The 26607-nt window shown below is 52.5% G+C and overlaps 8 protein-coding genes across 8 annotated transcripts; 4 read left to right on the top strand and 4 right to left on the bottom strand.

Moving 5' to 3' along the window:
- Positions 1–24: 24 nt before the first annotated feature.
- On the top strand, positions 25–3509 carry BO80DRAFT_466820 (P-loop containing nucleoside triphosphate hydrolase protein; the record flags this gene model as incomplete). The annotated part of the gene is made up of 7 exons (XM_025722804.1): positions 25–339; positions 889–970; positions 1034–1245; positions 2177–2322; positions 2381–2461; positions 2547–2632; positions 2691–3509. 7 exons carry the CDS (start codon positions 25–27, stop codon positions 3137–3139), a joined length of 1371 nt encoding a protein of 456 aa, XP_025572936.1. The 3' UTR covers positions 3140–3509.
- On the bottom strand, positions 3204–4573 carry BO80DRAFT_153753 (uncharacterized protein). Its single transcript, XM_025713813.1, has one exon. It carries the CDS (start codon positions 4283–4285, stop codon positions 3392–3394), a length of 894 nt encoding a protein of 297 aa, XP_025572935.1. The 5' UTR covers positions 4286–4573; the 3' UTR covers positions 3204–3391.
- BO80DRAFT_360988 (nucleobase cation symporter-1 family protein) lies at positions 4310–6287 on the top strand (the record flags this gene model as incomplete). Its single annotated transcript, XM_025715989.1, has 5 exons — positions 4310–4409; positions 4527–4597; positions 4672–4921; positions 4972–5699; positions 5754–6287. 5 exons carry the CDS (start codon positions 4310–4312, stop codon positions 6285–6287), a joined length of 1683 nt encoding a protein of 560 aa, XP_025572934.1.
- An 814-nt stretch (positions 6288–7101) lies between these two features.
- Positions 7102–8029, bottom strand: BO80DRAFT_361211 (uncharacterized protein; the record flags this gene model as incomplete). The annotated part of the gene is made up of 2 exons (XM_025715998.1): positions 7102–7634; positions 7696–8029. The coding sequence occupies 2 exons, from the start codon at positions 8027–8029 to the stop codon at positions 7102–7104; spliced, it is 867 nt and encodes a 288-aa protein (XP_025572933.1).
- Positions 8030–8884: 855 nt separating this feature from the next.
- On the top strand, positions 8885–10464 carry BO80DRAFT_447237 (putative cytochrome P450 pisatin demethylase; the record flags this gene model as incomplete). The annotated part of the gene is made up of 2 exons (XM_025721599.1): positions 8885–9015; positions 9078–10464. 2 exons carry the CDS (start codon positions 8885–8887, stop codon positions 10462–10464), a joined length of 1518 nt encoding a protein of 505 aa, XP_025572932.1.
- A 221-nt stretch (positions 10465–10685) lies between these two features.
- On the top strand, positions 10686–13688 carry BO80DRAFT_153635 (uncharacterized protein). Its single transcript, XM_025713810.1, has one exon. It carries the CDS (start codon positions 10907–10909, stop codon positions 13625–13627), a length of 2721 nt encoding a protein of 906 aa, XP_025572931.1. The 5' UTR covers positions 10686–10906; the 3' UTR covers positions 13628–13688.
- On the bottom strand, positions 13553–15294 carry BO80DRAFT_153644 (putative adenosine deaminase). The gene is made up of 4 exons (XM_025713811.1): positions 15111–15294; positions 14831–14973; positions 14037–14712; positions 13553–13942 (listed from the first exon to the last, which is right to left on the bottom strand). Exons 1-4 carry the CDS (start codon positions 15165–15167, stop codon positions 13751–13753), a joined length of 1068 nt encoding a protein of 355 aa, XP_025572930.1. The 5' UTR covers positions 15168–15294; the 3' UTR covers positions 13553–13750.
- BO80DRAFT_153711 (uncharacterized protein) lies at positions 15295–16034 on the bottom strand. The gene is made up of 2 exons (XM_025713812.1): positions 15739–16034; positions 15295–15684 (listed from the first exon to the last, which is right to left on the bottom strand). Exons 1-2 carry the CDS (start codon positions 15930–15932, stop codon positions 15423–15425), a joined length of 456 nt encoding a protein of 151 aa, XP_025572929.1. The 5' UTR covers positions 15933–16034; the 3' UTR covers positions 15295–15422.
- Positions 16035–26607: the final 10573 nt, after the last annotated feature.

Here is a 26607-nt window from a genome sequence, read left to right as displayed (position 1 = left end):
CGATGGAGCATCGTCTAGCAAAACATGATCCAGAACCTGCCGTGGGCATTGGCACCGGCCCAGACATTCGTGGTCTATGCGGCCCACGGACAGGCACTCGATGTCACCAATGCCTTGAGTAGCCTGTCAGTCATCACACTACTGACCAACTCGGCTTCCAAGCTGCTGAGTGCTATACCTTCAACGGCAGCAGCCGTCGGATGTTTTGATAGGATCCAAGCATGTCTCTTGATTCCTATCGGGCAACCCAGCCAAGGGACTGTAGCTGATATCGTGAAACATCCTCACGTTCGCACCCGCATGAGCTCTGAAAGCTTGGTGTCTCTCCCGCTGAGAAACGTAAGCTCTGAAAACTCATCATCCCCAGTGATTGTTGTAGACAGTGTCAGTATCCGTCCAGTAGAACAAGCAAAGTCTGTACTGAAGAATATCAGTTCCCCGGTCCCTCAAGGAACTGTGACCATGATCCAGGGACCGGTGGGATCGGGAAAATCCACTCTGTTGCGTGCAAGCTTCGCTTGGCCAAGCTGTGTGCGAGGCGAGAGCCATTACAGTGACCATTCACACTCCCTGCTTATTGCGCGCAAACGCCATAGCTCTTAGATAGTACCATTCGTGATGCAATTTGCGGAGTAGTCCAGGAAGGACCAGCCCATGAGCAAACGATTGATTGTGAGTGGTACGAAGTTGTTTTGCATGCGTGTGCCCTCAGTTCAGATCTAGTATTATTGTTGGAGAGAGATGCCACGCATATAGGCAGTGGATTGAGTCCTACGCTGAGCGATGGTCAGATGCAATGCACCGGGTGGCTCTCACCCGTGTCGTCTATGCTCGGAGGAAGCTGCTTCTGTTGGACGATGTATTTAGCGCACTGGACTAAAAACTAAGATCGTTATCGTGGAGCGTCTCTTTGGGGATAATGGTCTTCATCGAAGGCTCAGGTGGACTGTCATCTTCGTGACACATGGAAGTAGGTCACTATCAACCCTTTGGATACTGCCATATTGATTCATCGTGCCTGACATTGCAATAGCGGAATACGTCTCCTACGCCGATCAAGGTTTAGTCTTGTCTAACGGCAACCTCCGGCAGAAAGAAACTCATGAACGAAAACTTTGCACACCAGATCCTTCATTTGCGGCTGTCGATGAGCTAGACGAAGAAAGAGAGCACATGAAGCCCGCCATCAAGGATTCAGCAGCTCAAGTCTCTCAAGGGAATCAGATCAACAATCTGGAAAGGGTCGTGGGTGACTTTTCCCATTTAAAATTACTACTTGCGCTATATTGGCTGGGTGAAGATCACGACTTTCCTTATCTTCGTGACTGTCCATGCCTTTTGCAGCACTAGTCGTAAGTCAGTCTTGCGTTTTCAACAATGCTGACTGACCGGCAGGGCTATTCTTGTACCTATCTCGCCTGCAACCGCCCGCACGCTACACTATGTTTTCCTGAAGACCGTCATGAGGTTTGACGACCATCAGTATCTGTGGGTAACTGCTAATCTCTTGCTGCAGGGCATCTCCACGGTTTCGCGTTACTACTGATAGCGGCACGATTCTAGATAGGTTCAGTCACAATATGTTGGGCCATGCGATTTCTACCTTCTACGCCCGGGGCTAAGAAGGGATATATTCCTTTTGGCCTACGTGGTTCTTGACAGGATATGACATTAATCGAGAGCCAACCCTCTGTTGGCGTGTTGGTCACAGTTACCAGTAGATACTCTTGCTCAGTCTTTTCGCATCGCTTGAATCGCTCCCCTTTCCTTTTCATCAAGAGACATCGCGGCGATTCAACTCCTGGATCTTGAAAGTAAACACCCGATATACTCGCATTTCCGTCAAGGGGCTTGCGACTGGGAAGAGGACTTCCGCACGAAGAACCCAAGGCTGCTGGATGTATCCCAACGGCCACATTGTCCGCTATACTGCATCCAACGCTGGCTCGCCCTGGCCTTGGATCTGATTGTTGCAGCAGAGGCGGTGGTTCTTGTTAGCCTGGCCGTGTTTTTCAGGCATTCGAGTAGTATTGGGCTACTCGGAGTCTCCCTTAATGACGTGCTTAATATGTCACGATTGGCTGCATTTCCTCAGATGACCGTATCCCACTAATCTCTTATGTCGTTGTAGCATTCAATAGCAGCCTCTTTTCATTGATATCTGGATGGAACCCAGCTGGAGATATCGCTCGGTTCTATCTCGCGCGTGAGAGATTTCGATCCAGATGTCACCCACAAAGACGAAGGTCAGAAGATAAAAGCCCCCAGTGACTGGCCCAACCGGGGAGCAATTGAATTTTCGGAAGTGACTGCGCAGTATAGGTATGTACCCCAGTGAACGAAGCCCCACACAACAGCTTGCTGAGATTATCTTGACCAGTCCGGATGCCGTTGCTTTGACGGACATCTCTTTCAAGGCCCACCCTGGTCAGGAGATTGGCATTTGCGGACGCACTGGAAGGTAAGTTTAATTCACTATATCCACAGGGACAAAGTGCGACGTAAGGGTAAGGCATGATCTGATTATGATAAATCATTGGGAAGAGCTCCCTCTTACCTACCCTGCTCGGCATGCTCGACATCACCCGTGGGTCTGTTGTCATTGATAATATTGACCTCGCCACCATGCCCCGTGAGACCGTCCGAGAGCGACTTGTCACTATTCCTCAGTGACCCTTTGCTCCTAGTAGGCTGCACCGTGAGACTCAACGTAGACCCAGCCGGACAGCTCTCCGATACCGACATGATCGCTACCCTGGACCGAGTCGGACTCTGGAAGGACGTATTCAAAGCGAGAGGCGGACTCGACGCGGAGATCAAAGATACTCTGTCCTTATCGCGCGGTCAGCAGCAGCTTCTGGAGCTTGGGCATGCGACGCTGAGACTTCGCGTAAGCCACGCCAAGTTTGACAGTGGCGTGGACGTGGAAACAGATGCCCGAATGCAGGAAACTTTGCGACAGGCGCCGTGCAACACATGCACAATTTTGACCGTGGCGCATCGCATCCGCACCATCCAGGATTCGGATCTGGTTCTCGTGCTGGACAAAGGAAGGGTGGTGGGGATGGATGAACCAGAGAGTCTTGCTAGTCGGAGCGGAGGGATCTTCGCCAGCCTTTTGAATAGTCACTCGCCATGAGTGAATTCTCCACCATTGTTGAGACCGTCCGGCTTAGGGTCGGAAGGTGCCGACGCCGGACTTGGATGGCCCTCCATCAGCCCGGCACATATCTAGTTGAAAGGGTGCAAGCCAGCCCCGGCTACACCGGGCGTAGGGTAGCTGCACAATATACTTCGTAGAGTAATAGACCTACACTAGATAGCGTGCCGGATGCGGGCTATCGATGCAAGTTCGAATCTCGCGGATGCTGATTGGTGGAGCAGCAGCACATCATGTGATGAGCGCCTGACAGGCCGGGAGACGCACGTGGCCCAGTGTTGGCCCTCTGCCCCCTGTGGTGAAGTCGAACCACTTCCGCTTCGTGTGCCGGTGGAGCAGACCGGTTATCATCCGGGAGGAGGGAAGCTGGAAAGATTCATCACATTGCCTGATGAATATTTTACTCGATGCCATCGAGTCAGCGGGCCCGGCGATTAGATAGGCCCCGGCCACTAGTCGAGGCATAGTGGGCTGTGACTCGCTGGAAGTCACTGGCTGGCTCTGGGGGGTGCCCCAGCTCGGGCTGATTGCGGAGGGCCAGTGGAGATGCTGAAACTGATAACGTTGACGCTTACTCGACCCAATCGAGCAATGGAAACGGATTATCGCCAGGCCGGGGCACGCGGTGTACCCCGACCAGCGGCCCATGGAGGGCGATAAGGCCATCCTTGGGTGGCGCTGGCCAGGTCGATCCCGGCTCGCTTGACCAATTCTCTTATCCTTATCTTGCGTAAGGGCCTGTTCATCTTTCCCTCCGGTGGCATCCTGGCCTCCCGGCATATCAGCCAAATTTCTGATGGAACCGTTCCATATCGGACCCCTGGGAGGCCCTGATTGGCCCGTCCCGGGGCGATGACGCTGATAGTGCCTTCCGAGTCTCAGTATATCCCAGACGAGGATTTTGTTTATATCCCATCGTGTGTCCGGCTGTCTGGCTCTCGAGGGTGGACTCCAATTCTTACTTTGCTTCCCCGTCAGTTTCTCGGTTGTTTCGGCGCTTCCAACCCTGGTGGTTCCTTTCCTCTGCGCTGCGATATCTGCACTATACCCCCCCACCCAACCTATCGATACCCCGTACATATCGTCTCCGTCCCATCCATTTTCGGTTTCGGTTTCAATTTTCATCTTTCGTTCACCCTCAGGCCTGAAATGCCTCGAATTAAAGAATGGATCGAGAAGCTCGAGGTGCCAACGGAGCCCGGGCTGACCAACACTCAGTTGATGTTGACGAACCGTGACTTGCGGCCAGGTGAGATCATAACACTGGCCGGCGCATCATCATGAGACGTTCTGTGCTTGTTCAGCCGGATACAACGAGAACTCTAGAAGCTGACCGTGTGCAAATCTTGGCTGTTGCCCCCTGCAGTCGAATATGAGCGTCGTCAATGGAGATGGTTCAACTTTGTCGCCTTCTGGATCGCAGACTCGTTAAATATTGTGAGTGCCTCGTGCAAGATCACGCTTGACACCGTCCGGCATGGAGGGGCTAACAAGGCATGTCACCACCATAGAACACATGGATGATCTCATCCTCAATGATTGTCGATGGCCTGTCCTGGTGGCAGGCGTGGATTTGCGTTTGGGTTGGATATTTTATTGCTGCTTGCTTTGTCTGCTTGACCGGTCGCATCGGTGCAGTCTATCACATCTCGTTCCCGGTCGCATGCCGATCCACCTTTGGAATCTGGGGTTCGTTCTGGCCTGTCTTCAACCGGGCAGCCATGGCGGTGGTCTGGTATGGTGTCCAAGGTTATATTGGAGGTGAGTCTTCCAGATGGTCCACGTCGGAGCGACTCTGACCCCCAGGATAGGCGAGTGTGTGACCTTGATGATCCAGTCCATCTGGCCAAGTTATAAGAACCTGCCCAATCATATACCTGCAAGCTCTGGGGTTACCTCCAAAGACTTTCTGAGCTTCTTCCTTTTCTGGCTTCTCTCGTTGCCGGCCCTCTGGTTCCCGGTTCACAAGATCAGGCACCTCTTTACCGTCAAAGCGATCTACTCTCCCATTGCTGCCATCGCCTTCTTCGCCTGGGCCATCTCCCGTGCCAATGGAATCGGTCCGATCGTCCACCAACCCGCCACAGTACATGGTAGCGCCCTGGCTTGGGCTGTTGTCAAGTCCATCATGAGCTGTCTCGGCAACTTTGCAACCCTGATTGTGAATGACCCTGACTTTTCGCGGTTCTCTCGGACGCCCAAGGAGGCGCTGTGGTCGCAGCTCCTCACGATTCCGATCGGGTTCGGCATCACCTCCTTCATCGGCATCATTGTTTCGTCATCGTCGGCAGTCATCTTCGGCGGTGACTTTGTGTGGAATCCGTTGACCCTGTTGGGGCAGTTCTTGGAGGGGGCCAGCTCCGCTGAGCGCTTCGGGATCTTCATTATCTCGACTGGCTTTGCTCTGGCTCAGCTGGGTACGAACATCTCTGCCAACTCGGTCTCTGCTGGTACCGACATGACGGCCTTGTTGCCTCGCTACCTCAACATCCGACGGGGTAGTTATATCTGCGCTGCGGTTGGTCTGTGCATGTGTCCGGTATGACCCTATTTTTGTCGCCTCGATGGGCACGTGGAAAATGACGGGTTCTAGTGGAAACTTTCGTCCTCGTCCAACCAGTTCACCACCTATCTTTCGGCCTATTCCATCTTCCTCTCGTCGATCGCGGGGCCCATGATCTCTGACTATTACGTCGTCCGGAAAGGGTATCTACGCGTGAAGGATCTGTACAGTGCCCAGAGTGACTCGGCGTACCGCTACATATTTGGCTTTTCTTGGCACGCATACGCTTCGTATCTCTCGGGCATTATCATCAACATTGTCGGATTTGCCGGTGCTGTGGGGCGAAGCGTGCCGGTCGGAGCCCAGTACATCTACAACATCAACTACTTTTCCGGGTTCGTTGTCTCATTTGTGATGTACTGGGCGCTGACGAAGCTGTTCCCCATCCCCGCCACCAGCGACAAGTGGCACGAGGTCGACGCCGATGTTGACGAAGATCGTCTGTCCATTGCCGATGGAGAGGAGGTGTATCCAGAAGATGAGCACCCGACGGGCAAGCCGCTGGATCTTGAAGCTCCTGTTGACCAGAAGCACCCCAAGTCGACGGCGTCGTCGATGCTATGAACGAGACATGACTTTCCTTTTATGTCGATATTGTATTCTAATGACTGAACGTTTACTTACCTGCGGGTACATATTAATACCGTGCTATGATCGTAGTTTAATGCTATTGGAAGCTCGGTTCTTGCAGTTGACCTTGTATTTCGTAGTGTGAGTAAGGTATGTGGTGGGATTATCTTAGTCGATCAGTATATATATGTATCAAGGCACATGACATATGATCATTTCTAACTCATCGCCACACTTCATTCTGAACCTGGCTAATACGGTTCTGCCTGCATAGACAATTACCGAAGCGTGTATCCACCATTAGCAAAGATAGTTTGGCCAGTGATCCAGCCGCCCTCGGAAATTCTTTGTTTGCAATTTGGACCTGGACGGTTGATCTTGATCGCATCGGGTTTAGTATGCCATATCGCGATCGGGCAGGTGGGGAGAAGGTTGCAGCTGCCCCACGGGCCAGATCCGCTAGAACTGATGCCTAAGGCTGAGAACCGGCTCCAGATCGTTCTTTCCGATTGGGGAAGTCACATTCTCCTGCCGTCACAAGGTTACTTGAATGGATACGGAGTGGTTCATGGGGATCAACTGCTCTGGACATAGTAGTAGGGACATCATTTGGACAACCCTGCAGTGGCAGTTAGGTGACATCATATGTTCATTCATTGCATTGCCTTCCTGCACATCCGTGTAAGTCCACTCGCCAGTCCCGTGAAAGTAAAATGACCTAACAATGGCTTCATGCTGACTATCACCGTAAGATCACAATCGCTGATTCTATCGCCAGCCTCAGGGTGCTGCACAACCACCCCCATCATCATGATGCCCCCAAGAAATGACCCGGATTCGGATCAGGCAGTGGCTGCCCGGGCACAAAAGTCGCACCAGGGAAATACAAAGATGAGCCGTGCAGAAAGGCCGCGTTGCGATCAATCCACACTACGATTCGACGTAACAGGCCGTTCAACCCAAGGGACGTGAGACCGCCCCGAAGATCAACAGCGCGAAGGAGACCTCGCATGTGCACCCCGAAGTCATCCATGCTCCCAAACATGGCTTCGTAGCTGGCCATCTTGGCAATGGCGCCAACGAGAGCATCATTCAGTCCGCGCTGCTGCTCGCCCAGGGCTTTGTTGATGGCCTGGACGGCCTCGCATCGAAGACTGAGGAGATTCAGCCTGATCTCGAGAGACTGTGGGTTTACAGTTGCATGGTGGGATGCTGCGAGCAACATGATAACCAGGAATAGCGCAGGCTCGGTCATCACAAGCGGAAACCAGCTGGTCCGGAGGAGACCGCGGTTGCCTGGCAGGTCGAGTTCGGGAATGTCAACAGCCATGCTCACCAGATCTGATCACATCGAAACAGGTTAGCCAGCTTCACTTCGAGCTTGGTGACTGCCGTCACTCACAATGGTCAACCAGCCGTGGAACAAATGGTCTCCAAGCGATCGGATAAGAGCGGAATGGATCAATCCGCAGCCCCCCTAGCGGACGGGGTATGGAGAAAGACAGAACGGTCGCGCCTACGGGCCCCGGCACCCCATCAGAAGCTGAAGACTGGGCATTGACCCGCTTTCGCAGCGTTATACAGTTCGGATCCGCGCAGGCGGGTAGGCCTTCGCCTCTCTTCCTTTTGGCGACATGCCGCCATTGGTGGCGAGCTACGTGCGATCGGATCTCGGGCTCCTTGGCGAGTTGGAGCGCGTCCTGAGGCTCCTTAACATTGATGAAGACAAAGTCCATCCTAATCCAGTTCTGGCTAAAATCTACCGAATCGATCAATCTTTGAGTTATCGGCAACTAGAGTAGAAGAAAAGACTCCTCCTACCGTTGGGGATGGAGTTCACCGCATCTCTGTTTGCTCGATATTCCCATGGCTGGGCAAGGTGACAGGGGTTGCGTTCAGCCCATCAGATTGGACGCCGCACCAGACAATCCCTGCATCCAACACAAGGCCCAACAACAGCCTGAGCTTTCAGGCACCCGGACTGGCCTATCGCCTTCAAATGATACCGAGCTCGTCAGGAACAAAGTGGGGGGAATGCGACTGGCGGAAGCAAATGGCCTCAAAATCCAGCGTTTCCACGATTGGCATCAGCCCATTTAAGCCATTCAGACCATCGATTAGTCATGGCATCCTTAGTTCAGGCACCTAACGCAATAGTGAAAACGTAGCCAAAGATTAAATGGTGGCCTTGCATGTACCTTGGAGAGGGGCCCAGTGTACGGATTACTTCACACATGAACATTCCATATCATCCGATTACTCGTATCGCGTTGACGGATCGATAAGCTTGCCGCTCCGCCCCCACTGCCACGGGAGGGAGCGAATACGAATCTACACGGACTGCATCCTGTCGCCAACAGTGAGAATCATAGACACCGACGTCCGCCGCAACTCCGCCATGGACCGCCAGGTCCAACCCAAATCCCAGGATCGCGTGACACGCATGGCGGGGTCTCCCATCCTCCAGTCCTCGTCCTCTTTGTCTTCACCTCCTCCAACTTCCACCCATTGTCCTCTTTCCTGACATTCGCTGCTTCACCAATCCACTATGAAACCGGCATCCTGATTGAATGAACACCCTACGGAGCACCATGACCTCTCTGATTTTCATCCTGGCCCAGCTTGCAGTGGTCAGCCTCGTCATTCGGGGTGTTTACCTGTGCTACTTCCATCCTCTGGCACGCTATCCAGGGCCCTTCTGGGCCCGCTTTACGAACCTTTGGTTCGTCCTGACCCACCCGTATCCATCCTAGAACCCATTGCACTAACTATTCCATCCCCAAGGCGCTTCTTCACCTTCCTGGGCGGTCACCACCATCTTTCGGAACACTATTTGCATGAAAAATACGGTCGCGTAGTCCGTGTCGCCCCCAACTGGCTCTCCTTCTCAAGTCTGCAGGATTTTGATGCCATCTATGGATTCAACAAGTCGGTCGAGAAGGGGGACTTCTTCACCTTTGGGCGAGGTCCCAGCCAACGTGAAATGAGTATCTTCTCGACCAAATCAAATGCCGTCCATCGTCAAAAGAAAAAGAAGGTCTTTGGACCGGCCCTATCCGGGACAAAGGTAGGAAAATATGAGTCCGTGGTTACCAAACATGTCGCCGTCCTACTGTCCCGACTGGAGTCATCGCGACGTCCAGCAGATGACGGGATTGCCGCTGTGAATGTGGCTCCTTTGATGACCCAGTTCACTCTGGACACAATGCTGGAGATCCTGTTTGGCCCGGCGTTGGCATCACACCCTTACACTGATAGCGCCGCGGCCGGTGACATCTGCTCGCAGCTTCGCAAGACGACCAAGATGGCATGGAGTTTCTCCTTGTGGCCAACTTACGGGTGGGTCATGAACAGTCGAACCGTCAGTGCTCTACTTCGCAGGCCTTTTTACACGAAAGATGGGATACCAACTGGAATGGCTGGCCTCATGGCTGCGGGCCATTTCTCAATCATGCGGGATCCGGAAAGCATCGCGCAGTCTCCGCAACCTGGCATTGTGAAAAGCTGGCTGGAAGTTCCTGCCGACGATGTAAATCGTATGACACAGGGGGAAATCCTGGCGGAGGCCATAAATATGGTTTTCGCCGGCCCTGGGAGCACGACGGCCGCTCTCACGGCCATCACTTACCAGTTGGGACTAGAAGAAGGGCAGTTTTGGCAAGAAAAGATCCGTCAGGAGGCAGCATTTATTGGAAGCAGCACAATGGCCGCCCCTATCCCGCTCGAGCTACAAGCCGTGATAAAAGAGACAATGCGTTTTCGAGCAGTCTTCCCCACTGCATTTCCTCGAGTGATCCAGCCTGGCGCTGAAGGCATTATTCCCAGCCTGTCGAGTCCGCTACCGGTTGGCACCACTGTGTCCGCCAATACATACGTTCTGGGTCGGTCGCGCAAGCTCTGGGGGGATGATGTCGACGAATGGACACCACAGCGCTGGCTGGGAGATGATGAACACCGGCGGCAAATGGAGACCAAGTTCGTTGCTTTCAGCAAAGGGTCCCGTGGCTGCATTGGAAGGGATTTGGCGCTGCTGGTCTTAGCGAGAGCGGTCATGGCGCTCGTCCAGCAATGGCAAATCCGAAGCGTAGGGCAATTGGAAGGTCGGAGCTGGCTGGAAATGCAGTACGATGACTGCTGGCTCGAACTCAAGCGGTTGGACCCGGCCTGGTAAGCGATGGCCCCGGTCGGGGTCCCGTTTGGGATGGTCGGGGTCCCTTTCTGGAGGCCGCCGTGCATCGCTTGTCCCCATCATGAGATGCGTTCTTGGTGATGAGACTATTCCCGCTCGAGTGCCCGCGACCCCACCAGTGGCTATTTAGATGGAGCCCCTCGTGCTTGCCCCGCGCCGATCATTCTCGGTCGATCAATTCAATCTCTTTTTTCTCCCATCAAACAATTACTACCACTTTGCTTCTCCTTCGTTCTTGCCGTTCCTTCCTTAACCCAGAGGCTAGTACCATTAAAAAGGTGTCCCTGGGTTATCACCTCCTCACTACTCCAGCTGACACTCTCTGCTTCCTCCACTCATTGACTGATCGCATCCCCGAACTCTAATTATCCCATTTTCAGTCATCATCCAATCTTCCCCGCGCATTATCGGAAAGCCCAGTAACATGTCGTCCGGCGGCGCTCTTCCTCAGACTCTAGGTTCAATCACCGCCACGAAGATCAAGGAACTATCAAAGCAGCGAGCCCTATTTGAGAAGCGGAGAGTCGAAATTGTCAGAGCGGCCGAGGATGCCCCGAGTCTGCGCTCCAAGGCCCAGATCCTCCTGGAAGGCGTAACCAAGCTCAAAGGGTTCCCCAATGATGCACTCGATCAGGAGGACCTAGATACCGACAGTTCGTCGGATGAGAATACCGCGGTTGCCGATCGTACCGAGCGCGCGACTCACGCCAATACTCGTCGTTTTCTTCTGCAGAGCAAGTATGATCCGTCGGTTTCAGATCGCAGTTTGAAGGACTGGATTACCCAGCTCGAGGAGGAGCTTCGATTCCTAGAGCTAAGGCACAGACATGCCGACTTCTATAGCAACCTGGTCACGGAATGGCTGGGTGACTTTGAAGGGGGAGTTGCTTCTCCCACATCGGACGAAGATGGTCAGGAAGGCATCAGCTTCGAAAAGGTTGGTCGCGCAGAAATGCAAGAGCAGCGGGCCACATGGGAATCCCTGGTCTTCACCGAGGAAGATGTCGATGCAAGCGCCATCCGAGCCTACCTTGACAATCTGTTCAAAGCGACAGCCCCCTCCCAGCAAGCGTTGAAAGAACTGCGAGAAGAAATCAAGACCTTTGGGACTGCTTTTGCATCGAAAAAGACTTGGTTCGAAGTGAGCGATCTGGACTGGGTGTCGGACTCGTTGCTCAAGTCGGACTTGCTCACAAAAGAGAAGACGGCCGTATTGAAGGAGTTCATGCGCAATCCCGCCGTCGCCCAGGAGGTGGCAGACGTTCTTAATATGCGTCTGGCGTCTCTGGACCACTGGAACTGGCCTACTGGGGGCATCCCAGTGGAGATGCGTCGTCAGCTGAATGGTAAATATCGGGTATTCATGGACGAGGATCTGCTGGACAGTCTCATGTTCGAGTATCTGGGGGTAAAATGGTCCGTGACCCTTCAGTCTGCTTTCAAATCATTTCTCCACACGCCAGCATGGAAGTTCTTGCGTGAACAAATATCCCGGCCTGAAATGTCTCGTCGCTCTCGTTTTACTGGAGAACGCACCCAGCGCCATGGAATATCAAGCGTCAATGACCACCGAAAGGATACGTACATACGAGACTACTTCATGACCCTCCTGCCTTCCTCCGTGGATGAGGGCATGCGCTCCTATGATGACGACGGTCAGAAGCCCGATACCACCGAGAAAAACCCGTTGGCCACGAAGCACTCGCTCCTACATCTCTTGATCACCGAATCTTTGATCTACACTTCGTTGCATGGCCAGTTCACCGCCATCCGATCGGACTTCAAGTGGTTCGGGCCTTCTCTCGCGCATACCACAATCCTGACGGTGTTGGAATACTTTGGGGTTCCGCAAACCTGGCTAAGCTTTTTCCATACTTTCCTGAAAACCCCCATTACATTTGTGCAAGACGGGTCGGGGGCGCCCAAACAGGTTCGAAAACGGGGCGTCCCCATGAGTCATGCCCTCTCAAGTTGCTTTGGGGAGGCCGTTCTATTCTGCATGGATTTCGCGGTCAACCAAAACACCGATGGGGCCTATCTCTATCGGCTGCACGACGACTTTTGGTTTTGGGGGCATGAAGAAATCTGCGTCAAAGCCTGGGCGACAATGACGGAGTTTACGAAAACCATGGGCCTCGAATTCAACGAGGAAAAGACGGGAACGGTGCGATTGGCGGGCAAAGATGGGAAATGCTGCCAGAGTGAACTGTCGGACCCCGATCCCCTGCCCAAAGGCGATATTCGCTGGGGATTTCTGAAGCTTGATCCTTTGGAGGGTCGGTTCGTCATCGACCAAGAGCAGGTCGACAGCCATATTTCAGAGCTGCGGCGCCAGCTCGCATCCTGCAAGAGCGTCTTTTCGTGGACGCAGGCATGGAACAGTTACTTCGGGCGGTTTTTTGCCAATAACTTTGCCAAGCCAGCCATGTGTTTCGGACGAAGCCATATCGACATGGCCATCTCGACGCTCAGCCGCATTGAACGCACATTATTCCCCGACAGCTCTAGCGGCGTGACCGATCACCTGCGCCACGTAATTGCGGATCGATTTGGGGTCAACGACCTCCCGGAAGGATTTTTCTACTTCCCGGTAGAATTTGGCGGGCTGGAGCTTCTGAACCCGTATATCCCTTTTCTCGCCATGCGAGAGGGTATCAAAGCGACGCCGCAGGGTCGACTGCAGAAGGCCTTTTTGCAATACGAGGTGCAATACCACGCTGCTAAGCAGCGATTCGAGGCAGGCGGCTCTGCCGAGCCTACTGGTACAATCAGTACTGGCGTCGATGACGACTCGGCTGACCTGTCTCTGGAAGAATATACCAGGTACTCGGAGACCTACAGTCGTCCCCTTTTGGCTGCGTACCAGGATCTGATCCGTGTTCCTGAGGAGATCAGCGTCAATCTGACTCCGGAACTGCACCGACACCAAATGTCCCTGGATGAGACCGTCGCCAAAGATGCCCAGAATCGCCGAGTGATCTCGGACCAGTGGTATAACATGTCGGCGTATTGGCAGTGGACGGCGGAGCTGTACCAGAAGGAAATGGTGAGGACCTACGGCAATTTGGCGGCTGTGAGTCGGGAGTCTATGCCTCTGGGGGTCATCAAGACGCTGAAAGAAGGCCGGTTCAGATGGCAGAGTTGATTGAAAGGTAATGTTCTGCCTGTGTATTTTAAATATGAATATCCTTTCGGTACTGGGCGGCTGTCTGTAGCAGGGATGTCTCTCTGCCCAAGAAAGAAAAAGTAACCAGTTCATCTTTAGCGTTCACTGGCCGTAGTTTGCCTCAAAGTCATCTAGCAGCCGTCTCAGACGTTCCTTCTCTGCCTCGCCTCCAAAGATCACCCCGTAGGATTTCCTGCAGATGTTCAGGACATCCGCCCGGTTGAGCTGGAAGTGCTCTGCAGCCAAGAGGTATTCGTTGGACACGGGGCTACAAAAGAAACCCACGTCGTCGGTCTGCACATCATCAGTAAACAAACGTAAACCACTCCGAACCGACCGTCCAAAGGGGGTAGAGAGGATAAGGGCAACGATAAGAGAAAATACTCACACAAAGCACAATCGGACAATCCTGAAACCTCCAGTAGCCGAAATGATGATCCAGGAAGCCGCCGTCAAACATCTTGGCATGCACATTACACGACATGCACAGTTCCAATCCCAACCGTCTTCGCGCAATCTCCCCCTTCAACTCCTCCGGCACATGAATCACATGTCCTAACCGATCCGGTTCAAACTCCAACAAGGTCTCTAACTCCCCGGGCGTGGCTACCTCTTCCATCTCCGCGAAATGGACCGTCACCCCCAATCCGTTCGCTTTGGCTTTTGCGAACGCGGCCCGGAGGATGGAGACATCACCTTTGGTTGGGTTTCCGCAGACATCGATGCCTACGATGCCGCGTGCGCGGTGGGCAATGGCCAGGTCTACGATTTCTAGGGCTGAGGATGGGGTGCTGTAGCCGCGGTCTAGGGCTAGGATTAAATTTATAGTCATTTTTTGGGAAGGTGTCTGAGTTGATTGGAAGTGGGTGATGGCGTCGAGGACCGTGATGAGGTATTCCTCCCTTGTGAAGGTGGAGGATGGGGAGGCGCGCGGAATGGTCCGGAGTTCGAGGTAGGTGACGCCATCATTTTGGAAGTCGGTTAGCACGGAGAGTGTGGCGTAGGTGAGGCTGGGGAGGTCGTTGACTAGATGGTAGATGGATTTGTTGAAGGACTGGAAGAAGCTGTATGGGGTGTTAGCGGGAGTCGCCCGGTATATATGGCATGTTCTTTGGATAGGGCAGTTGGTTGGGGGGTGGATTGTAGTGATAGTGGGAGGTACTAGGCATGTAGGCTTCCTACGTCTGCAACGAGTAGTCCACTTTGCCCGGGGGCATGGAGACGAATGGATCCTCGACGCTGAAACTCGGATCTTGAGCTTTCTTCTTCGCCCAGATATCATGCAGGCATTGCCGGCTGATGCTGCCACTGAGGTGGGCGTGGAGCTGGAGGTGAGGTGTGTTAACGATCGGGAATTTTTTCTTTCTTGCTTCCTTGCTTTACTTCCGGGGTAGTGCGTGATGAATGGGGAGGGGACGGGTTCGATGATGTGCATCGAAGTGGATGGGTGGATATTACCTACCTCGATTTTGGGGAGGGCCTTGGTGAAGGCGGGGTCGACTGGTTTGGAGAGGTCCATGATGGCCGTTGCTCGTGGGTCGAGGGTCGAGGGAGCACCGTGCTGAGGGTAGAAACCTCGGATCTAGGCAATTGCCTTGTCTACCGGGATGGTTCTGGTCGATGCAATCCGAGGGGAGTTGCGAAGGACTAGGGAGGGGGAGGCAAAGTGCGATGGCGGCGGCGCTGCGTTGTCGGGGAAAGAGCAGGTGACTTGTGCTGCATTTGTTGCTGGCCAGCGCGTCCAACTCTACGGCGGCCCTTCTACGCGCCCCCTTTACGATTCTGAAGCCATAGTCGTCGGCCTGGATAGCTGACGGGGTTGTATCGAATGAGTGAATCCTTTGCACGGTGACAAGCAGCTGACTGGTGCAGTCTTTCTTAGCCCGGATGCTATGTTTCGGGACCAAGGATCGGGGGGTCCGAGGTAACACGATGCGACACTGCCCCAGCCCGTTGCAAAGGGCTCGATACAGGATATCCAGCTATGTTTCAACACGCAATGTATACGAGCTCCACACATGGCGCCAGAGCGGTATCTAGAGCCTCAGATTAAAACACGGCATATAAATTAGATCCAAGATCCAACGCACAAGCCGCCCTCCCGAGACCGAGCGCTTCCGGCACGGGTCTCTGACGTGTCGCAACACCTTCCACCCATCCACCGCGTAAGGATAAGCCGACAAGGCCGACGGGGAACAAGAGAGCGTACGCGCGAGGCTGTTGGCTCGGCTTTGGGGTGCGTCTGGGTCATGAGAGTTGCGGGTGAGCCGTGTGATTCCGTCATCTACGAAGACGCCTCGTATCCATCCTCATTGACTAGTGCCGCCCAACCGCGCTGCAATCAGCCGACAATCAAATGTGCTCCACGCGGAGGGCACCTTCAATGGGCCTGATGGAGTTGCTGCTTCAGCCTCATAGCGAAACATCATGAGCTTACAAGGAGAATGGGTTTGGGGGATCACAGCACGCAATTGGTCATGCGATTGCGCTAGGAATTGTAACCTAATCGCCTTGCGCTAGTTTCGTTATCAATGCTGTAACCCACTGGATCCAATGGCCGCATATCAAATCGAGTCAGTAGTGCCATTGACTGTTGGCGTAGTCGTACGAGGCGTTGAGCCGTTAACGTGTTGCTTGTAAAGGCCTCGTAGGTGTAATATCCAGGGACCCTAGCATCATCTTGGCCCACAAGGCCGAGCTCACCGGGTCGCATCGGCAATCTCGCAACAAGCAACACACAGAAGCCATATACGATTCGCCTCCGCAGGCTGGTTTCGTGTAGATTGAGGTGCTGCCACTCTGGAGAACGGCTCCTGGTCAAGTGGAGATTTGCAGCAAATGAGAAGTCGGAGAACCAGGCCGGCGCCAAAGGGCGCGCGTTGGATGGGGAACAAAGCAACCGGATTTGGAGCGACTTATTTAGGAAATCAGGAGCCAGACAGGTGAAATCTAGAGGGGAAAAAGACGAAACGAATCACAGCTAAAGCGGACACAGCCAGGCAAAGCCCATCTACACTCCAGACGGCATGGCCCTCGGCTTACTGCCCCAATCCTGCCCTCTATCTCCGGCATTCAACGACTGTGTTCAAAGAGTGAAATAGCATCGTTGAGGGTGACACGTGTCGAGAGACAGTGTTTTACGCCAAAGTGACTGCTGAGAGCTATGCATTTGCCGGCGTAGTAAGGCCGGACTGCCTGCAGATGCACCGTCCAGTGGGATAGACGGTCCTGTGGCACGCAATCAATGCAGTAGCACAAGGCCAGCCGAAGTCCAATCTGATAACGGCAAGGGCGACAACGCCGTCCTACGAGCATGTTCTTATTGGGGTCGCAGCATATGCTGGATCGGGAATCGTCCCACATAGGGCCTTCATGGGTTGTTCGCTTGACTGGACCACCGTAAGCTGAAACGGAAAACCTGCGAAACGGAATTGACCGGCGTCGCAAGCATTAGTACTGTCGGTACGGACATAGTATCACCTCAACCATTTCCACACGGTCACGGCCCTTGCACCGTCTGGCCCGATTCTCGAAGGATTCTCGAACCCAGGTACCAAAGTCGCCAGTCCAATAGAAATTACTGATTGTGTAGATGGGTGTGTCTCCAGTTATTTTTAGCCGATGATCCAGCTCGGGGGCCAGGGAATGGTGATTGTGGTGGAACGGGGTGGAATCCAGCCACCAAGGAATGCTCAAACCGATGGCCTTGGTTGGTCACGAGTCAACACGGTTCAGCCCTTAGGCAACCCTTAGTGTATCGCTATCCGAGAAAAGTACCCCGTACAGGCGCGAGAAATAACGTCACCGGGGAGTCATGTCGGCTGTCCCAGCATTGCACCATTTGTCCCTGGCTGTTGAACACGGCACAAAAATTATGTCATGACCATCTAAGTCTCGTCAAGGTGATTGGGTTGGAACCCGAGGAAAGGAATCAAGTCTAGACCTCTGTGTGAGATGATGGGGTCTCAACTTTGGAAGGAATACCGGAAATGTCACAAACCGTAACAGGCTAACAGCAACCTTGCAACCCGTCGGATGTCAGGCAGGGCTTATACTTCTACCGAAGAAGTCTAACCCCATCGTGGGGGCAATGAGGGGGTTCAGCTTGAGCTCTATGCTTTCATAACCTCAATGAGCTTTATGTTCAAGGTCCGACAAGGTTGGAGCCGGAGGCAAGTTACGGTTGTCAATTCCGCAGTGCTCTCTCCCTCCTCTCTCCGGGTGTGTACGTATTGCCACTGCAGTGGGCCGAAGCGGCCGATGTCATAGTAGCCTCAATTTAGAGCCAGGGACCTGGGGCCAGGGTCCCCATTAGCACGATGCAAGAGCATTTCTGCCCCGTCCCCCGCTTGGGCCGGATGTTTAAGGAACGCAGGCTGCCAGGCATAAATCCTGACCATTTAAATTGGTTGCGCCAAGTCGACATGTCTCAGAATGGAATCCTACCCCTGCGAGAGTTGTCTCTGTGAATGGTGTCACAGGTCTCGGTTTTCGTGGGAGTATACCCCTCCGATAGGTTGAGGAACGAACGATGAGGAGCTAATCGAGAGGAGTCCTGCCCGTCAAGACGGTCAATAAGGCCATATCCTAATGCGGTACCGATATGGCGGGAAACTGAAGTAGGGGGCCTAGAAGGCAGAGGAAAAGAAACCAAACTATTGGGCGGTCACGAGGCTTCGGTGTCGATAATGAATGGACTACTCCGTATGGAGATGACAACAGCCAGAGGGCGCTTGCCCGTGCGTACTGCATTGTCAATAGGAAGGAATCATTCGGCTATCAGCAAGCCACAACACGTTGTCTGGCTGAATGGCCGATAGGCAAAGTCTGTCCATAACAAAACCGGATCGCGGCATCATTATTGGGATCAAGACCAAGGCGCTGACCGAATGACACCCTGCAGCGTGTGCCGTGCGACCGTAGATTGGAGAAAGCGAAGAAGGTTGAAGCATCGAAGACGCATCGAAGGAACAGGCTCGACGAGGCTCCGCTAAGACGGCCTTTGCGCTTTGCCTCAGGCATGGACTCTTCCGGAGTGGTGCATACATTTCCCCCCCTCCTCCTCCTCCACTTCCCCCTATCACCAACTACTACTACACGATATCAGACACTAGTAGCCTTGCCCCAACACCCTCAATACCCAGACTGCAGGGTGCACGGGACATGCAGCCTCGTTCTACGGGGGTGTCCTGTGGCAGGCGACAGATCTATTAGGTTTAGAGTTTCAGGGAAGAAAAAGAAACGAGGAAGAAGAAGGATTAAGGTACGGCAAGACTCAGTATGCCAAAGTCAAAACCCCTAAGGTACTGCGGGCTGTTACTAATGATGGTGGTGTGTGTAATTTGGTACGGTTCGGGTATGTATTTACTGGGACGGGTATTTTTACCGCCTTTTGTAATTCCAATACGCCCTCTCTGTAAAACAGCCATGAACATCATCACAACTATCTTGAAAGACCCCGGTACAGGGGGCGCAACGTTCCATCCAGTTGGGAACGGCTCCCTCGGCCACCTCTATTACTAAAGTCCAAGTGATCATGGTTACCCAGTTAGGTCCTGCACCCGGCCGCAGCAACCGAAAACCTACCAGAGCCTGGGCTAGGGTGATAGGGGACCTTCTTTGAGAGTCAAAACCGTTCTACCGGTTGTGTACCGGCCGATCTCTCTTATAATTATCCTGGGTATGCTTTGAAAACCCAACCTCCTTATGACTCATTGGTAAAGGATAAGAGAAGGGGAGGGGCTTAGTAAAGGAGAGTTGAGGACAAAAAAAGTATGAGAACAAGGGCGCTCCAGTCTGACGATATGGATCGTAGGTTGTGGGACAAGCCCTTCCCATAAGAGGAGTAGGGCAGCCGCCCAAAACTGTGTTTGAGTAACAATCTATGGCATCAATAGCTGACTAGTACTCCGTACGATACGCACAGATAAAATTACCGATAACCAATCTCAAACAAAACCCGTGACATCGTAATACCTATAGTGGAAGCAAACCAAGGCTGGTGGACATGATAAGCCCTCGAAACCTCCAGTTGACTCTCGTTTGTCCGATATTCAAACCGTCTCCCGCTTTCATTTTCCTGCGTAGTCCTCCCTCTTTGGTTGGTGAACAAGATAAGGCACCCTGGAACATGTCACATACTGGCTATCATAGCTATGATGTCATAGATTTACCCAATTTATTGCGCTGATGCGAAGAGTAATCTGACTAGTAACACGTCGTAGTGCACTTAGTAAAGATCTACGCAACGCGCTGTGTGCACAGATGCTCCGATATTCAGACATGGTTGGGGTGGATTGCATGACATCAAAATTTTTTTGGGTCGGGATGAAAAGGGGAAACGAGGAACGATACTAGTTAATCAACACTGCGGTAGTCATAAGATTTTCTCTGATACTACAATTCAAAGTCCAGGATGATCGGTCGCTACTACTACGCTACGACTGAAAGCGGTCAACTTACCTACTGCCTAGAGTAGTAAGACACCGCAGGATAAGGAATGCCAAGGGTCGTTCTCACTGCATCGTATCATTCATCAGCCTGTGTGATCGTAGCAAGGAGTTCTCGGGTGCGAGATCCTGAGCGAAAGGAAACCGCAATCGAAGGCTTGGAAGCCTGTCAAGAGTGGGCCGCCGTTTGGGGATAGCCCCACGAGGCCTCGAGTCCGTCCAATCATAGGGGCGGTTGTTAATTCCCCCGTGAAGTGGGAAGTTGCCCGGTACCCAGTTGCCGGGTTTGCCTTTGATTCAGGCAGCCCGCGTTGACTACTAGTAGATAATACTATGTACTATGGGATGTGTCGAAAAGATTGTAAAAATTACCCACTGTGGCAAGTCTGATTATCTCTTCCGCCTTCCTACCGCTTCCTGTTGGATAGCTTCCGAATGGCTTCAAAATCAATTAAATCGGGTCCTGATATCATAAAACCGACAGAATCGAGCTTACTAAACTGGCCCACATGATCACCATTTTTACAATCTTTACGACACGTCCCATAGTAGTACTCCGTATGTACCACACACTAGCTAGTAGGTCTTAGTATACAGTACTAACTACTAACTACTAGTAGTTGGATGCCTAAAGTTAGCAGATACCTGTCCACTAGACAATAGCACTAAATCCCTACTTCGCCCTTCCAAGGGATTCAGTCCAGTGATCAGACCGCCTAGAATGTGATGGCCAATTATATGCACGCATAGAAACACAGCGGCTGCCATCTTCCAGTGTGTGTGTGTGTGTGTGTGTGTGTGTGTGTGTGTGTGTGGACCTTTCAGATTCGTACATACATAGTACTATGTTGTACGTACCAGATACTACGGACTACGGAGTACTAGTAGTAGTACTTAGTACTATGAGTTCGGCAGCTGTGTCTGATAATGCTCCTTCAGCCAATGATACCTCGGTGCGGTCTGCACGTGTGGTCGCTAAACATCCATGCCTTCATGACATGCACAATAACTTGTTTGCTGTATAGTAAGAGTCAGATAATCGACATGATGTCTTCTGTCGCCCCTGGCCATGTTCATAACAAGACTTGCTTTAACAGCACAGCCTCAGGTTGCTATTGAACCAATAGTGATACTCCATACGGAGTAGTGCTGGCAGTACCCCTCAAAGTGCCGGACCTTTTGCCATGCACTAGAGAGGGAAATAGAAGAAAGGCTTACATAGTAGATACTATGACGAATAGTCCACGTCCGGAGTAGATCATACAACATAAAAATGACAGCATTCAACTACTTCCGTCTCTGTCCCTCTTCCTTGTCCACGTCCCCTCTCATGCACCATTTCCCACACCCTGGGCTATCATGCTGCCCCTCCGGATCATCAAGTCAATCGGCTTTGTTCGCTTGATGAGAGCCATGTTTCAACATAGCCTGAGATGATGGCCTGATCGCTAGGTCAAAATAGAATCCAAGAAAATGGAAGCGGTCAGAATCGTCAATGCACGCGAGACGGCGATAACCTGAAGCATGGGTCATTTTTTTTTTTCAGCTTCCCCTCCTCTGATCAACGGAGTGGGAGGGGCAAGGATTTCAATACTGCCCACTGCTGCCTATTGTACTTGCATGCATACAGCATCCACTATGACATGAATATCATTCAAGCATGCAGTTACTCCGCCAGCTAACCAGGCGCAGCGCTTACATTGTAATCTCCCTTATCAAGAACGCTCAGCGGCGCTACCTGGATATGCATGGACAGCCTATGATTTCTGCTGATTGTCAAGGTGCGCAGAATTCCCTTACGTCGTCAGCTGGAATCCGCTCGTTCGAAATCGACTCGTGTCCCGTGATTACAAAGGAGAATTTCCGCCACAGCCGCGATATCAATTTAGCGCACGGATCGGTCGGAGCAAGATCGGGTGCTGTGTTATCGTGGTTATCACGATCGTTATTCATTGCCTGCTTGACTCCCACACCCTCCTCCTCCTGTAGGAATCGAGAGCGTTAACGCTACGCCGCAGCACATGGTCATTTGCATCTTCAGAGCCGCCATCATTGGAGGGAGAAACTTCCTAGTTCAGTAAAGGCCAATCGCTAGACGGCCCGGCCGATACGCTTGCCGTTGCAAGATAGATCGCATCACTGAGCTGTCTCGGATTCCTCGTCGCAAGTGGGTTCCTGTCTCCGAGGTAATTGACCAGCCTGATGGACGACTGCTCCAAACTGAATCCCCCATGAACCAGGATAGAACCCCGGAATCCACGACCATGCATCCTGTATGTCAATCATCGAGTCTGTTCATGCAATGACGCGACGTATGCGAAGGGGACGATCCCTTGAAGTTAGTCGGCGTGTTATAAGTAGTAGAGCTGACAAGAGACATGCGTTACATTGAGAAGAAATGTGGTTACAACACGAACCACCACTCAATGTGAAGCCAAGGAGGAGCTAAACGTAACAAACATCGCAAATGAAGAGGATAAGACGATGGCATGGCAGCAGCATCGCCAACTCAGCAGAATGGCTCAGCGGTTGTGCGGGGTTGAGGAACGCCCCGCAGCTTACTACCCCCGGTTGCCTTCAGTCAAGGACAAGCAGACACGACTTCGGCGTAACCGGTAGTAGTAGTAGTACTATTTTCATCCCAACCTCCCAGCCAAGGAGATTAAGCTGTCGATAATCCTGTAGGGGAGCCATGCAGTCTATCCCGGTACCCCATACCTTCGTAGCTTCGCCGGTACATGGTGCCTGTAGTCCGATTTACTGGTGGCTACTCCGTACTACTCCGTCATTCGTCTAAAAATCGAGCGACCGGAGTGGGAGCCAAGGGCAACCAAGATCCATGGTGTCATAGGGCAGAGGAAGGGCAAAAAAGAAAAAAGAAAAATTGAATGGAAAAGGAAAACGATTTGTAAGATCCACACCGAGAGAATTCTGTTTGGACATGTCGTGATTCCCATCATCTGTCTGCCTCCGGAAGAATACTACTAACTAGGCTCTTTGACCGCTTCTTCATCATCCTGTAGGCTGTTGCCGCCGTCCTGGTACGACCTTGGGTATCCAAGGTGTCGCAGGCCAGGAGATTTGTCCATGACGAACTACAAGCATTGCCCTGGGTACACCACCCTAATGACCAATAACTTGGGATAGAGGGCTGAATGTGCCGAAGAGTTATGCCCAAATGTATGCAAACGAAGCATCTCCTTTGTGCTTGTCCGGAGTCCTCCGTATCCGTAGAAGAATGATGATGACGAGATTCACATCCGTCATTGGAAATGATGGTTACATGATTACCGATTACCTTCGTTTGTTTCTTACCATGGGAGAAGTTGGCTGGTCATCACCCACTTTCCGGCCCCTTCCCCTTTCCGCACCGCCCCGGCGATGGTTTCACTGCCACTGCCACGCCTCAGCCTCAGAGTTCTAACGCGTGTAATATTACTACGACTGTACTAGCTGTGTTTCTCCCCCGCGTTCGGGTGAGGACAGGGCTGGGATGACTCAATCGAAAATCTCTTGGTGTTTAATTTACCGACAAATTACCCCCCCCTCCTCTCGCTCGCATTCTTGTTCCAACTGCGAACCTAGAAAATGCGAGCGAACCACTTTGAAGCTCCACAATAATGTCAAGTAAGGATGAAGCGGCACCAACTGTCATTTTGCCCAACTCATTATCCGCCTTTCCTCCGTGACCCTTTTTTTTAACCCCCCTTTCCCTTCAACACAACATGATTGCATGCTGAGGGAAATTAAAGGAATCATGACGAAACGGGACAAGACCATCAGCGCCCAGCTAAAATAGTATTTAAGTTTTAGGCGGTCTGCACATCCCAGTCCGGAGTGTCAGGTGACAACCCCCCCGATGGTCGGAATCGCCCAATTCCCAACACGCTCGTACATGCGACTAGTGGCCTGGGAGCCATTGCATGCAGTCTCTACCTAGCCCAGAGACTTCGGGCGACAGGGATAAGGTAGGTTGGCATCGGGACCCAGAAACGGGAAACGAAGGGAGACCCCAGCGGATGGGAATCCCAGATCCACATATCTCCCCAGAGGGACCGCCGTGCCGGTGCCTCAAGAGGGATCTGTAACATCAATAATGGCGATAGACACGGTAATAGTGTTTGTGGATCGACGGTCAGGCATGCTTCGGATTCTCCTGCGTAGTGATGGTATCTACCCTAGTGGTACGTGGATAACTCCGTACTCCGTAACCGCGTACCCGTGTGTATGCAGGACGGATTGTCCGTGGGGAACCAACCTTCTTTCTTGCTGGAGAGTCCGTTACAGCAATGGGATCCTCCATAGCAACTGACGTTAGGTCCCAGTGTCCTCTTCACCTTCCCCTTTTCTGCCTTGTCAGGATATACCCCGAACGACCTAACGATCTGCCTTGCCCCCAAAGGTGAAACAAATAACAACATACCTATCAGTCCGCCTAGGTGTCTACCCGCACGATTGATTGACAGTGATACCACCGTCAAGGGATGATCGTCCAATAGATCGGGTCTGTTCACTGTGCCAACTGATCTCCTGGGAAATGGTGGAGCGAGTCAACAGCTCTGGAGGATCCTACCAATTGCATTCAAAGGCAAAATACTCGTGACAGAACTCGGTAACAACTACTCTAGAAACTGTTATCCTGTTGAATAGTTGGCTGCAGGAAGCCGGACGTTGGGGGAGAACAACGGGGGAAGCCCAAAAGAAAACCGGCAGTCTTTTCCCTGCACACCAATCACCGTAGCAGAAGAGAAAGAAGAAAGGACGGAGCGTAGATGAAAGGAGCCTCATAGGATCTCATGATCGCGGCTAGTCCCATAATCCCTTGGGCTGCCGTTGTGATGTTTCGCGGTGGACAGCTCACCCCTCAACAGACTTTAATCTGGAGCAGGTGCCCAGTAATGACGGTCCAGTTTGATTAGACTACCTCACTAGCATACCTGAACTAAAGGTTAATGAATATTATTATCCCTTTCCCGGCCCTTACCCGGCAGTATATAGGAACGCACAAGTCTTCCCTCCTGGACTGCATTGCGGTTATCATCAAGTGGTACTCCCTAGATGGTTGAGAGAAAAGCCCCAGGAGCCCCCAGAGAGAGTGTATGTGTGCATTGAAGAACGGGGCTAGAATCATATCAACGACGCAACAAAACGCCTCTGTTATCATCACTGTCATCCACTACCATCATCATTATCCTGATCTTATATCATCATTACCTGAGCGTTGTCATTGGTACCCGAAGATCAAGGCCCACGTTTTTTTCAGTCTTACTTGGCCTCCCAAATACTGCTGCGGGTCCCGGCCGGCTGCCCAGAGAGGAAGGAAAAGATTCACCTCGGCGCCCTCTGGCTGGTTGTTGGGTCTTACGTGGGGTGGAAACCTTCGGTCCCCAGTCTGGTTATTTTACCACCGGGATTACGCCGTCCGGACGGCGTATGCGCCCATTCCCAGTTGACAATACAACGATACGTACCACACACAGGTACGGAGTACGTCAGTAAGTACCCACTCCAGCTTTCTTTCAATTGAAACATCCATCGGTTTCTTCGAAATCGACTTCCAAAATCCTTCCCTCCGAACTTCTCCCTTGTCTGTACGACACCGCATTCGCGTGGATGGGAGACTCATAAGAGGGCGAAAACCAAAATCCCGCCAACACTCCGCTGACCCTTTCTGCCTCAGAAACTCCTCGCACCCATCGACATCCGCAAGTGGAGATCCAATTTCCCAGGCGAAGGATAACGCTGGCACAGTTTCCTCCGTCGCATGATCAACTCTCTTACTCACATCCTGGCGCCTTTCACTGCAGGTCCTCTACTACTCTCCACGTAACCGTGCAGCAAACTGGAAAAGCTACATATCGGACCACACTAGACAACCGCGACCCTCACGATTACTCTGGTCGGTCCAATCTCCGATTGCTCAAATTATCACCCTTCCCCTTTGGACCACCTGCATCACTGCGTTGGCAGGCAATCCTGCATTTGCACTTCCGATCCTCGTCGCCGATTCTCCTTTCTTGCGCAGCCTTCCCTAGTCTCCTTCTGGAGTGACGCCAATCGACGCGAAGCCGATTTCCCTGCTCAATTTCCAACTTTCGGCCTCCGTCGAAGCTAGAGAGATACCTACGGAGGGGCTCTGCTGACAGCTAAGCACATGCGCGGCGCACACGGTCTTTGACTTGCATAATTTCTCTCACCAATTTCGGTTTGCATTACCATTTTTTTTTTACTCGCCCTGGGGGGGGTCCTCGTTCCTCCTGCCTCCCACGGAAAAGAACCTCAACCCGCCTGCAACCAAATACGGCCAATTGGTTGAGCTCCGCACGTCCTCGCATTCCTGCTGCAGAGAGACAGCTTTCCCCGCGTACTAGAAGATCGGCGCATCCAAGAGGGGTAAAATAGGGAGCCAGGATAGGACATCGCGGGCAAATCAAAGGATATCAGGAAACGTGACGAAAATCGGTTCCGAAAACAGGCCAAGGCTGAGGGGGGCCCAAGTCATCCACCGTT

Source organism: Aspergillus ibericus (assembly GCF_003184845.1).
Source record: "Aspergillus ibericus CBS 121593 unplaced genomic scaffold BO80scaffold_34, whole genome shotgun sequence".
Classification (NCBI taxonomy): Eukaryota; Fungi; Ascomycota; class Eurotiomycetes; order Eurotiales; family Aspergillaceae; genus Aspergillus; species Aspergillus ibericus.
Note: the sequence above shows the minus strand (reverse complement) of the source record. Positions and strands in the feature narration are given on the sequence as shown.

Bases quoted from the DNA above. Each gene is read 5' to 3' on its own strand.
- BO80DRAFT_153711 (XM_025713812.1), bottom strand. From the start codon at position 15,932: ATGACGGAATCACACGGCTCACCCGCAACTCTCATGACCCAGACGCAC. The intron at 15,685-15,738 runs GTGCGTTGGATC...CTGAGGCTCTAG, and splicing joins CGGTCTCGGGAGGGCGGCTT to ATACCGCTCTGGCGCCATGT.
- BO80DRAFT_153644 (XM_025713811.1), bottom strand. From the start codon at position 15,167: ATGGACCTCTCCAAACCAGTCGACCCCGCCTTCACCAAGGCCCTCCCC. The intron at 14,974-15,110 runs GTAGGTAATATC...CCTCACCTCCAG, and splicing joins AGGCCCTCCCCAAAATCGAG to CTCCACGCCCACCTCAGTGG. The intron at 14,713-14,830 runs GTAGGAAGCCTA...CACCCCATACAG, and splicing joins GTGGACTACTCGTTGCAGAC to CTTCTTCCAGTCCTTCAACA.
- BO80DRAFT_153635 (XM_025713810.1), top strand. From the start codon at position 10,907: ATGTCGTCCGGCGGCGCTCTTCCTCAGACTCTAGGTTCAATCACCGCC.
- BO80DRAFT_153753 (XM_025713813.1), bottom strand. From the start codon at position 4,285: ATGAAAATTGAAACCGAAACCGAAAATGGATGGGACGGAGACGATATG.